Raw genomic sequence first — 12,398 nt, forward strand, 5'->3', positions numbered from 1 at the left:
GTGTTACAGAATAATATTATTGGATCATTGATTTATTAACATGTAAACTGTGCTTTCATCTTGTACCTGTTTGTTTTGGAGCTCATTTTAAATGCTTTATAGGCTACAATATACCATTGAATACTTTAAGCTATGACAATGCACCCCATTCTACAATCTGATCATATGATTTTTATGTTAAATCTTAATCTGAAGTATCTCTACCTGGTAAATAAAGTGGAGTAAAAAGACAGAAATTTGTTCATTTGACAATGTTTTTTATAGAGGGTATGACAAATTAACAAACACTTTGATGGTAAACTTGGACCAATTTCTAATGTTAGTGTTTGAACGGTGTAAATTCATTCTGCAGCAGTCGTGTTTTCTCGTCACCATGGCAGCAAAGTTTCCAAAAAGCAGCTCGACTTTTCTCAGGTAAGTAACAACACAGAGGACAATGAAGGTATCATCGCTGATTTGTCTTTTTATTTTATTTTTTTCTATTTCACTTGAGGACAGCCACTGATCTCTGTGATTTCTATTGATTTTTATCCGTGAAGCTTATATTATAAACTATATTTATCACAGCAGTAATGCTGCAACATATTTGCAGACTATGGCGAGGTCAAAGACATTAGTATGAAATACGACGTTGTGGTTAATTTCAGATTGATGCTAGCTTGAGATAATAAAAATCACGGATAGATAACAAAATCAGGTGTATGTCAGTGAATGAACTGAAGCTACATGGCGAGGCAGGAACTGTGAGCCATTTTTCTGTATTTTCTGGTTCATCTTCTCCAGACAAGCAAAGAAGCTGTCAGAGGCCTTGGCCGAGGTGTCAGCATGAACACTCTGAGAGATGGTGACCAGAGCTTGACCCACAATTGTTGTCGGTGTCACAATAAAGCAAAGAAGTCCAGACTGAGGCATCTGCATGAGAGCACCTTAAACTTAGGTGACATGGCACCCTGCTACACCACCACCCACAAACAGGTCAGCACACTTATGAATAATGACAAATGAATACACTTTCAGATCAGTCTGCGGTGATCTCATCATCATTCTGTCTGTTTCTTGGTCAGAATTATTCTGGACGGTCAGCTGACGGACGTCCTCTTATCTTCTATCTGAGAGATCCCAGCTTCCCCTCGCAGCATCAGAGTCAGCTAGATCTCAGCAACGACACCTCACCTCTGCAGTGCCCGCTGCAGTCACACACTCGAGACGTGCACAGGCCCATGCACACCGCTCCTGTAAGGTTGCAGCCATCACATCAGGAATATAATCACTTCGGGCATAGGTTTTATGGTTTGTTTTTTTTATGGTTTTGGGCATATTTTGTGTTTTTTTAAGTTTTATTGGCTCCTTTTTATTTGATAATATAACTACTATGATTTTCTCACAGATTCTATAATCTGATTAATTCAGATTTTGTGGATTTAAGAAAAAATCTGTCTGTTGTTTTTTGTCTGTCACACGTTGTTGTAGGTACCTATCTTTTAAAGATAACCTTTTAAAAAAATAATAAGTTAGTGTTGAATATTGGCTTTAATGCTTCAAGCTGCAAACAAACTGTGCAGCAATGTGCCAGAAAATGCAGAAGTAAAACTGCTAGCAAGTTAACTTGAATATAAACAATGTAGGTATTAATTTTTTGGGAAAAATCAGCTTGGCAAGGGTTTTATGAGGAAGGGAAAGTATTAATCACATCGGACATCAGGGAGAAGCACAGAGAGTTTTGGTGAGTCCGCTGTGGACTCCACAGGGCACCTTTAATTAGGTGTGAGACTTTATTTATGATTAAAAATAGATCCGCCTTGATGGCCCTTATCTGTCTCTCCATTGATAGAATGTAGTGGTCAGAGATTATTGATATGTAGCTTTCTCTTTATTTATTTATATATATCAACACTCTGGGGGCCTCTGTGTTTCTGTGGACCTTTATGAATTAATTTATCAGTCACTTAATTTGATAAATAAAAACATTTTTTTTGTTTTTGTTTTTTTTAAAGAACAAAATACTTTTTACGCCTTTGTCCCTCACACCCTCCTGTGTCTGTCTTGCTCCAGAGGGCCAACCCAAAGCTGGAAAACTGGACTCGGTATCGCAGTGGCCAGGACGTCAGAGAGATCACCAACCCACAGGATCCATCTGAGTACTGGACCACCTACAAAACAGAGCACAAACTCCAAGTAACTGACGGCTCGCCAAAGCTGGCCGGTGGGAGGCCAACGCAGTGGCACCAGCACAACATACTGACGGGTAGTGTGAATTCTGCATAACTTCATACATCAAAATGCAAATTCAGTTGTTCTTAAAACTAGCTTGTGTCTGCCTTGGCTGCACAGGAGTTATCAGAGGTTTAGTCATTTATTTGAGTGGGACTATTTTTTTCTGGTTACATGGTCAATCAATCAGACTTTATTTGCAGAGCACTTTTCATACAAGCAAAACTGTAACACAAAGTGCTTCATACAATAAAACCTGAAACACACACACACACACACACACACACACACACAAATGCACAGTCATGTGGGTAATAAAGCTAGACTTTCTAATTAATTAGAGCACTAAAAAAAGAGTACTCATTAAAACAAAAACTAAAGAAAGGCTATCGTGAGGAAACATCAGAGGAAGGATAAAACCTATAGATAAATATAAATAAATATAATATTGATACTGAATATCTAACTAACTAAATAAATAAATACATAGGATAAACTAAATAAGAGATAAAAGGCAAATAAAAGTAACAGAGTAGCTCAGCTTTTACACTTTTTTTTTCAAAGAAATACTGTCATACTCTGGTGAAATGTCAGGAGGGTATGAAAAAATAGATACCGCCCAAGCCTAGCAGACAGAGCGTTGTTTGGACCTAATGCCTCTGATTGATTGTATAAAGTTGCATTTTAAAAACAATCACAACTAAACAAATTTTCTGCAGGTGAACAGAAGCAGACAGAAGGTCCAGGGAGACCCATCAGGCGGTCCAGAGACGAGCTGCTGCGGGCAGCCAGGCGCTGGGAGACAGACTGCTGTGCACTCAGACTCTACTGACACATTACAGCGATTACTGAGGGATGTATACTGCACCGCCTGACAGGAAATGACTGCACAACACCCCTCCATAAATATATGATTCTGGCACTTCCATGACTCCTGTCTGATTTGATGTTTCAGTAAAAGGATGAACACTGTAATGAAGGTAAAGGTGGGGAAATACCTTCTCATGTGTCGCTGCAAAGTGGCTCATTAGCAGAAGTCCTTAAATATCTGACTTCAATAGTAAAGCTGATTTCTCCTTTGCAGTACAAATCAATGAATATCCATGATAACTCGATAATGTAAAGTAATTTTTTACTGCAGGGTGTGCGTCAGACTTGCAGCAGATCACACTGGATATTTAGTCTGGCATGTCACCAGATATCTTTCTCAAAGAACTTCTTGTGGAAAGTGAGAACAGCCCTGGAGGGAAACAATGCTGAGTTTGTCATGCAAAATATGCACAAGTTACAAAGACTTTTTAAAGGAATACTTCGCACGCAAAGTGACTATTTGTCAACGGCGTGTTACATTGAATTTGTGATGTTTTCCCATGCCTCTATGGTGAATTAAAAAAGGCAAATATTCTTTAAGGATGAACAAATGGGGACTTCAAAAACAGAAAACCTATATCAGCTGTTTGCAAACTTTCACAGTACTCATACAGTATAGTCTTATTTAACCGGTTATTTAACCCGGCTTAAGAAGCACTCATATGCACGTGTGCTCAGGCACATTACTGGTAGGCAGAAGTGTTTCATATTGTAAAAGTTCTGGTGAAAAGGCATGGGTTTGGGAAGTACAGAGCAGACTACTGGATAAATTAAACTTGGATTATACTGTTCATAACCTGAAATTCATAAGTTTCTTCCATTTTCTGTTCAGTCTTGGGGAGTTGTAAACTACATGTAATTTAGTAGTATTGCAACATTTTGCAGCAGCTTGTAGTAAAACTTAAATAGTTAATTATTTTGCTACATTTATTACATTTTTTGTGTGGTTAAACTACTGAAACTACAATTTGGGGCCATAAAAGATAAAAAAAATAAATGATTTATTTTTAGTTAACTATTGAGTCTCTGTCATTGCTGAACCCTCTTTAAGCAGCCACACCACCTTTGGCTTTCATTCTGACTGCTGTGAACACACGCAGGTAAAACATTCATCAGGCAGAATTTGTACAAGTTTGCTATTTCCAGTTGAAATGGGCAGGCCAAGATTTCCACACAAAACACATCAGATCTAACAGGCAGATAAGCATGAAATTCACTTATCCTCTTCAGAGGATTATTATTATTTTTAAATTCCAAAAACCTGACTGTCCTTATCAAATGAATGCTATAATGCTGTGAAAATACAGCTGCTAGTACAACAGCAGTCATCCGATTCAAACTACAGGAACAACCCACAAGAGGCCAGTGAAATTTCATTTAAACCAAACTTTATTCACTTCGTAAAGAACTCCAATAAAGACAAAAAATGAAATGAGTTTAAAGACAGTAATCAAACCAGGAACAATGAGATCAAGGAGGAAAGAACACGGATAAATAACGAGTACAGAAACAGAGGACTGACAGACACAGAGTAAGGGATAGGCCTATTTACACAGAGACCCCACACCAGAAACACACTGTGGGGTTTTATAGAAGAGCTAATAGACCAGAGTCCAGCTAGCAGCGGTACAGCAGTAGGCTTGTATCTACAAACAGTTGCACTCCTGAAGAGCTCTGCTTTAAATCCAGTTTTGTTTCAGCGTTATTTTAAACACAACCACAGCAGAATGAGCAAAAAAAAAAAAAAAAAAAAAAAAAGGTAAAAATTTACATGACCTGTCCTTTTGTGACAAAAGCTGTCCTGAAAAAGAAAATACTGTGAGGAATCTGAGAGATTAAAATGATGCAGTAATGCTACAAAAACTGCTCAGTAGTCACTTTGTCTATGTAGAGGGAATGGCTTAAAAGCATTACTGACATCTTAAAGTGAAGCACACTTAAACTAAGAAACAGAAGGAAGATTTCAGCTTTGTGTACATTGCAGGGGGAGTGTGTGCCTGTGTGTGACTGAGCATTTCAGTGCTGTGTATGAACTTGTAACAATATTTTAGTTAACCTTCATGTGGTGGCCGCATGCATGGCAGATAAATTCAAAGGAAATAAAAAAACATAAGTGGGTGATGAGGTTCAAATGTCAAAATGTGGGCGCGAGAAATGAAACTTATCAAATGTGTGAAAATAAAAAAAGTGTGTCTTGCTCTGGGGCAGAGACTGCGGAAGCAGGAGGCTCTTTTTTAAAACTTCTGTGCTCCCCTCCGTCTTTTCTTCAAACAACTTCCTTCCACCTTCCACTTTGGGTCGCGGATCATCTTTCAGTGATTCCCCTCCACACTTGCGTCTACTCATTCTTCTTCTCCTTCTGTTTGAGCAGTTTGTTAATCTCCCTCTTGGCCATGGATGCATACTTGGTGATAACACCGTGCTGGTTCAAGCCAGGCAGCAGCAGCAGGAAGCTCACTGCACAGAAAAACAACAACAAAAAAAAAAAAAGCATGAAAGTGTCAACAGCTTAGGAGAGCCACAAGTTAATCTTTTAATCATGTCTGCTAACCACATGGTTAGCATGTATATATATATATATATGCATTTAAGACCAAAGACCTTAAGAGTACACTCAATTAGGTCCATGTTATTGTATTAACAGGGCTAGTTTGATACATTGTAAACATAAAATCTTTAACACACCATGCAGCTAGTCCCAGCATGAACTTTTTATCTAGACATATTAACTTTTGGTTATGTTTTTATGACAATTTTTTGCAACAATTTAAAAAAAAAACAAAAAACAGTAAAACAGTTAAACATACAGGATCTGAAAGCAGGTAATGTGAAATGACACAGTGGTCATACGATTATCATACACAAATCATACTGATGTAGTTCAGAACTTTAAAGCCCCATTCATGCATGCACTGCAAACTACAATGATCTACACATTACTCAGAGGAGCTGGATTTTAGAACGCACCAGTCTTGATTTAGTGAAGTCAAACATAAAAACAGACTTAATCCTGCTAACCTGTAATAACAGAGCAGGTAATTGTTGAGAGAATTCACGATGAGTGAGTAGGGAGTGTTGATGTTTCTACCATGAGGTTTTCTGTTGATACGGGCAAAATCCGAAATCGTCAGACAGACTAAAAGGAATGGCGAGACTGGTGTTTATGCCCAAATTAAAGCGGGCTGTGGTTTGGCAATGTAATCAGCATCATGTCGTGCCTCCTGCACGCTCTGGATATCGTCCAAAGTTTATATAAGGAAATGGCTTACTATTATTTGAGTAGTGTATGAAAAGCTGCAAAATAGAGCATTATTTATCAGCTTGGTCTTTTCCCCAAACTCATTTGTTCAACTATTTAAATTAACATTTGACAATCTGGTTTTAAATATGCAGTGTCTCAAACATTACAACAAATACTTATTTTCAGTGGCTGCAGAGATGATAGGACCCGTGGGACACCTATATTGCTGCATTTAAGAGAAACTTGCTAGTTTTTATTTTTGACAAGGAAACTAGTTTTCTTGGTTTTTGACAAGAAGGAGCTCAGCACATATTGCGCTTGGCGTTCAAAACACCACTGCTAGGCAACTAAAACAAACAGTTGCCAAACCATTGACAAAACTCCCTGATTTCTTATCAAATGGATGTTTTCTACATTCCAACACCACTGAGGAACCAAAGACATGGAAAGAGTCAACCGGGCAGCTGTCCAGTTAACTAAATGGTGAGTGGTTCACTTCACCTTCTGAGGGCACCATAAAGTGAATATGATCATTCATACAGAAAGTATTGATTGTGTGATTAAGACCTAGCAACATGAAAACAGCGTGTCAACTATGTGAACGTCATCCGAGATTAAAATAAAGAATTCTTTGTCATTTGAGAGTCATGCACCCCCTGAAGTCATTTCTAGTCCATGCTGTAACCTTAAGATGAATGCCTGACATGTCTCAGCTTATGTAACTGATGGTAGGCTCCCACACAGACAGCAGACCTGCTGATTCACCGACTGTCACTTTCCCTGAGGCACCGCTGTGCAGCTGTAAAGCTGACAGGAGTTGTCACAAGAGATGATTTCTACTTTCACTGCACTGTACTCCCATTTAGATTTTAGTTAGCAGTAAAAATGTTTCATTGTAAATCAATAACAAAATGACAGCACTAATTTAATATCACCATGACTGTAACAGTCTGCATTACTGCTGCAATTCTGAGTCACAGTACCAGGAAACCTGGTCATGAGGACAAGCTTCTCCTTAGATCAATGGATTTCATTTCTCATGCTGCTCTGTAATATGTTGACTTCAAACAGAAAAACTATGCAATTTTTTATTGACATTTTTGTGAAATTAACATAATCCCATAACCCTGTGTACTTTTCAAATGTTCACTAGATATGTTGGAACTGATTTAGACCTCAAATGTTCACCTCATCCAATGCCGTAGACAATGTAGACATTGTCATTTCACCCCCAAATTCTCATAACAATGCTAATCCAGAAGATTAGAGGACCAGCAAAAGAGGATTAAAAAGGGTGTTTTTCAAACAGTACAATGACTGCATGTTGTAATATACTCACCAATCAGGTAGGTGAGGAACAGGTTGTGCACCTGCTGTCCGATCCAGGCCACTGCCAGCAAGCTGCTGATCACTGAGGCAAAGTACTGTGGAGAGCAGGGAGGTCACATTACAGTCAACCCACAGTGGTTCAGCTACTCAAACACACAAACTGCATCCTGACTGCACACGGGGCATTATTTAATGATTTTAAAAGACTCATTCCCCTGCAACATTAAATATTTTTTTATTGTTATCAGAAGAACATATGCTGTCATTTTAGAGTAACCAACAAAGCAGTCACTGAATCAAAGAATGTGATTTAACAGTGTGTCTAACAGCGTAATAGCATGCTGTAAAAAACCCGTTTATCACAGCCTGTAACCCAGTTTGAGGCCGGCTAAGTGGAGCAGCAAAGCCAAATCAGCTGAGGATATTTTTATCTGGAGCACAGAAAAAGATCCCCATTGTAACAAATACATAGGAAGGCTCCATTTACTGCAGTCAGTGCAAGACTGCAGACAGCTCTCAGGCTGACGTCTACAGTATGTAATGGCCAACTTTTAGTGACAGATTCAGCCTTTAAAAAACTTTTATATTGTTTTTACCATTTTGGGCTTCTCCTCCTTGAGGGCGCAGAGACGCTTCCACCAGCCCACAACACGACGCTGAGTCTTCACCAGGTTACCGCAGATTTCATGGAAACGCTGCTGCTGCTCAGTGGTCCTGTGAAAAAGGAGAGGTTCAGGACAAGGATGTGATTAAAAACACAGCACTAACTATATCCTAGCAGAAGAGTTATCTGTACAAAGGTCTGAAGGATGTTTTGATGGACAAATAATCACCAACAACAGCTCTTAATGTGGTCATCAAGAGGAAGCAGACAAGTTCAGTGTGGTTTGTCACATTGAGACAGCTGTCCTTAGTTGTTAAAAGCTCTGATAGAGAAAACACCCTGTGCTTGTGTGTTGTAGTGCTGTAACACTGCAGAGATTCAACCCTGGCAAGGACAGCAGAAGGGCCTGACTGGAGGTGGAGAGGAGGGCAGCTGGGAAAAGTGGCCTTCATTTTCTGCTTAGCCATCGCCCCCTATTTCCGTCCTTGTTGTCAGGGAGCCAAACGTGGACCGTGACCAGAATTCGAATGCTCGATTCAAGCGGCCCTCACAGACACACTCCTATCTGGCTGACTCTGCTGTCTTGTAAAGCTGCAGGCTCAGCAGCAGCCTGAGCTACACAGCGTGTTCTAAAACAATCTTGATCAGATTTGACAGATCAATATCTAGAAACATAAAGCTGCCTTTTAGAAACTGGCACGTGAGTTGGTACTACCAATCCCCTAAGTAAATTTCCACCGTACCTTAACACTGACAACAGGCAAGTACTTTTAACCTACTCAGAGACCAACAAATTCAAAGCATAGCAAATAAAACCCCAATCATAACCATTTTTCTCACTACTATGACTGGACATGTCTGCTGCGTCTGCCTGTGGAATGTGCAGCAGTGCATAAGGGTCCAGGTCATGCTCTGCTGATACAGGGTTACATATTAAGAGGCTGAAAGTGTCTAGTGGAGGACAGACGTCCAACACCCTTTGCCAGCTGCAGGCTGTTACTCTATCCTGTCTTGGGTGTCTAGTTCTCAGCATGAAATACGCACAGCACAGTGAAGGGGCTGTTCGGAAACCACAGTGTAATGTCAAAGCTCCTTGACATGGCTGGACACCCTATAGGACAGGTTTCAGGTGGCAACATTTTGACTGTCTTCTTAGGTAAGGCAAAAGGAAGTCTGTCACAAAGAGACAAATCCCCTTTTCCTCCTAAGTGATACTGAATGGTTCTTTGGCTCAGATCAGCCCAAGAACATAGAAAATCTCCCACTGATGATTTGGTTCCAAATTAAAACCCCTTCTATTGTCTTGTGCCATGGCTATTGACAAGACAGCTAACAAAGCCCTTAGTTTCTATGGAGCCAGAGCAGTGACACTATTTTTTTGCATTGAAAAACAAAACATTGACACTGAAAAAAAATCCACCAAAAAGGCATTAAAAGTGATTTTTCATTTAAAAAACCGACATTTGTCCAATCAGGTGTAGATGTCTATGTTGATATACAGTGTATTACAGAAAATGCCTCTACTATCACTAAGCCTTCGAATAAAACACAGGGAAAATGACTTTGAATGCCAAATACGGTTTTGATAGCTTGTAAATAAATATATAGGAAATTATAATCTAGGTAAAAACCAATTTATTGTTTCCCCCTGCCAATGTGACTTTTTTGTCGTGCTCTTACCACTTATTGGAGCCAAAGACCCTGGGTGCGAGCGTAGGCACCAGGTAGTCTGCTAGGCAGAGCAGCATAACAGCGCAGGAAAGCCCAGTCAGCACTGATGGGTCCAGGTAGTAAATCAGCCTGAGGGAGGAGGAAGACAAAGTAGTCAGGCATGGTTAAGAACCAGTTTAATGCCATCTATTCTCAATGCAATGACACTGAACAAAAATATAAATGATAAACTTTTGTTTTTAGTTTTTTTTACAGTGGTCTTTTACTGTCACCAGTCCAAGACACACCTTTACAGCTATCATCAATCATACTGTTTAATCATCACCTTGATATGCCACACCTGTCAGACAAAATTTAAGACTAAAGTTCCAGAGAAATGGGCGAGAGCTTTTGTCTGAACATATTAAGTCTTAGATCAACAATTTATACATTTGATAACATTAATGCAGTAATAAAGTTTGTTGCCAACATTCTCTTCTCATCTTAAAATGGCTTCAAACTAGCTGCTTGTTGTGATTCAGCAATTCTTGCACATGTATGCTGTAGCCGTAATGTTAAAACCAATCTGCAGAGAGAATGCAAAAGGCCATGTACAAAGACTGACTGGGAAGCAGAGATTGAGAGGGAGGGAGTGTGCATTTTGCAACATAAAAAAAGGAATGCAGTGCACTGTGTTAGCCAAAAAAAAAAACGCACCCAGTAGCCAAACAGAAAACAGTCTCTTGGTGTTCTAGTTTGGATTATTCATCTACAATGTTATTCAAAAACTACTCTGACAAACAAAAGAACATTACAACTTCAGCTCATTTAACCAGTCCAATCCAGTGTAATCTACATTATTTCCTTCTTCAGGCTTTGTCTTTCAAAAATGTGGGATAGCTTAGCATAACCTTTTGAACACAGGTTTCAGGACACTCATCCACCTGTGAAATAGATTCTGAAACAGAGCAGCTAAGTTATTGTAGATACCTCTGGTTACAGATATGTCTCACTGCTGAGTGCAATGAAATGAGTGCAATGCCAACTACGTGCCCAGCTGTGTGTGGCCCTGTGACGCAGTTCACAGTGAAATGGACTCACAGGAAAAGCACGGTGGTGGCGCCCATCAGGGCACCTGGGAACCAAGGCTTCTCCCAGCGCAGGACACGATCCCCGGCCAGGATCACCTCACCCCAGCCCTGCAGCTGCTCCTCCAGCTGAGCCGTTTCCTGAGCCTCAACACAAAAATATTCACATCACAAAACTAACATCCACAACTAATTTGTCTTATCTTGAAACGTGATAACAAGAAATATGTGCAAACTTTGGAGTGAACAGAAGTTATCTGCAGAAATTCATGAAAAGTAGTTTCTCCTGGATCAAGCTACTTGAGCTTGAATGTAAAACCTCTCCAATATTCACTCTTTAAAGGCCCATTTTACTCCACAAATGCAATAACCCCAAATCCCTTTAAAAAACTGTAAATGTAGGTTAATATGCGTTTACCTTGTGGCAAATATATCTGCAATTCAAAGCTTGAATTAAAATCTTTATTTAACTTAATTCTCAACCTTGTCAAAAGTTTAGCTTTGCTATACTTACACCTGTGTGGGGATAAATCAATTGTAGTTGTTAATATTTATAGATTATATTGAATGTACGAATATAAACTTAACTAAACCCCAAGTCGAGGTTGTGGGTGCCTTAAGCGATAAGCAAGGCAATGATAACTGCATTTCCTACCACTGATATGACTGTGCAGTATATACCTCGATGCTGCAAAAAGGGGAAATGAACAGCGCTACCACACATTTCTCAAGATACGTCGAGTGGAAATGTCATAACTCAATTTCGGGCTTTAAAGTTTTAGTTAGCACCCGCTAGCACGGTTACAAAGGGAAACCTCTATTCTGAAGCTAACTGGGTAAGGCGTATTAAACTATTAGCAAGCTAACTGGCTAGCTGGTCGGCTAGCTGACGTTAGCCGCGGCGACACTCTGACAAATAGATAAGCCATCAAAGCTAACTCGCTAGTTAGGCTGCTTGCTGCTTGGTGGGGCAAAGTTTACGATAATGGCACACATCTATAGAAAAAGGGGGAAAAAAATTGCGTGAACGCCACAAGATTGGCAGTTAATGCTAACTAACGTTACTGTTACAAACACGCCCACAGCAGACAGAATACCTTTAAATCCACTGGCAAACAAAATACTCACAAGCATATTTGCGCTTTTGTTGTCGCCTTCAGCCATCGTTTCTGAACCGCCGTCGGTTAGTTTGCTATCGTGAATTTCGTTGTATTTTAATAGGGAAACGACCCCGCAGAGCAGCAGCAGCACACGCCTCCTGTACTGGCTTTGGCGTCACTAACGGTCGAACTCTGGCAGGATGTATTTATGTGAAAATTTGCGTCAAAATTAGCAAATGGCATTCTGGGAAATGTAGTTTTGTACTCGTTATGTGAGCAAGAATGTGGTTATAAGCCTACAAGGA

The 12,398-nt window shown here is 39.8% G+C and overlaps 2 protein-coding genes across 2 annotated transcripts; one reads left to right on the forward strand and one right to left on the reverse strand.

Annotated features, from left to right (window-relative positions):
* The first annotated feature begins 436 nt into the window (after positions 1–436).
* On the forward strand, positions 437–3,043 carry LOC121956205. Its single transcript, XM_042504340.1, has 5 exons — positions 437–442; positions 784–975; positions 1,065–1,235; positions 2,053–2,245; positions 2,931–3,043. Exons 1-5 carry the CDS (start codon positions 437–439, stop codon positions 3,041–3,043), a joined length of 675 nt encoding a protein of 224 aa, XP_042360274.1.
* A 1,409-nt stretch (positions 3,044–4,452) lies between these two features.
* arl6ip1 (ADP-ribosylation factor-like 6 interacting protein 1) lies at positions 4,453–12,259 on the reverse strand. Its single transcript, XM_042505648.1, has 6 exons — positions 12,122–12,259; positions 11,007–11,140; positions 9,936–10,055; positions 8,248–8,365; positions 7,662–7,746; positions 4,453–5,538 (listed from the first exon to the last, which is right to left on the reverse strand). Exons 1-6 carry the CDS (start codon positions 12,155–12,157, stop codon positions 5,420–5,422), a joined length of 612 nt encoding a protein of 203 aa, XP_042361582.1. The 5' UTR covers positions 12,158–12,259; the 3' UTR covers positions 4,453–5,419.
* Positions 12,260–12,398: the final 139 nt, after the last annotated feature.

This window comes from Plectropomus leopardus, chromosome 17 (genome assembly GCF_008729295.1).
Source record: "Plectropomus leopardus isolate mb chromosome 17, YSFRI_Pleo_2.0, whole genome shotgun sequence".
Lineage (NCBI taxonomy): Eukaryota > Metazoa > Chordata > Actinopteri > Perciformes > Serranidae > Plectropomus > Plectropomus leopardus.

Coding starts and splice junctions, on each gene's coding strand:
- LOC121956205 (XM_042504340.1), top strand. Junction 976..1,064: donor ACACCACCACCCACAAACAG/GTCAGCACACTT, acceptor TTTCTTGGTCAG/AATTATTCTGGACGGTCAGC. Junction 2,246..2,930: donor CCAGCACAACATACTGACGG/GTAGTGTGAATT, acceptor AATTTTCTGCAG/GTGAACAGAAGCAGACAGAA.
- arl6ip1 (XM_042505648.1), bottom strand. CDS start 12,157: ATGGCTGAAGGCGACAACAAAAGCGCAAATATGCTT. Junction 8,366..9,935: donor GTCTTTGGCTCCAATAAGTG/GTAAGAGCACGA, acceptor CCTTTTTCACAG/GACCACTGAGCAGCAGCAGC. Junction 7,747..8,247: donor AGGAGGAGAAGCCCAAAATG/GTAAAAACAATA, acceptor TGCTCTCCACAG/TACTTTGCCTCAGTGATCAG.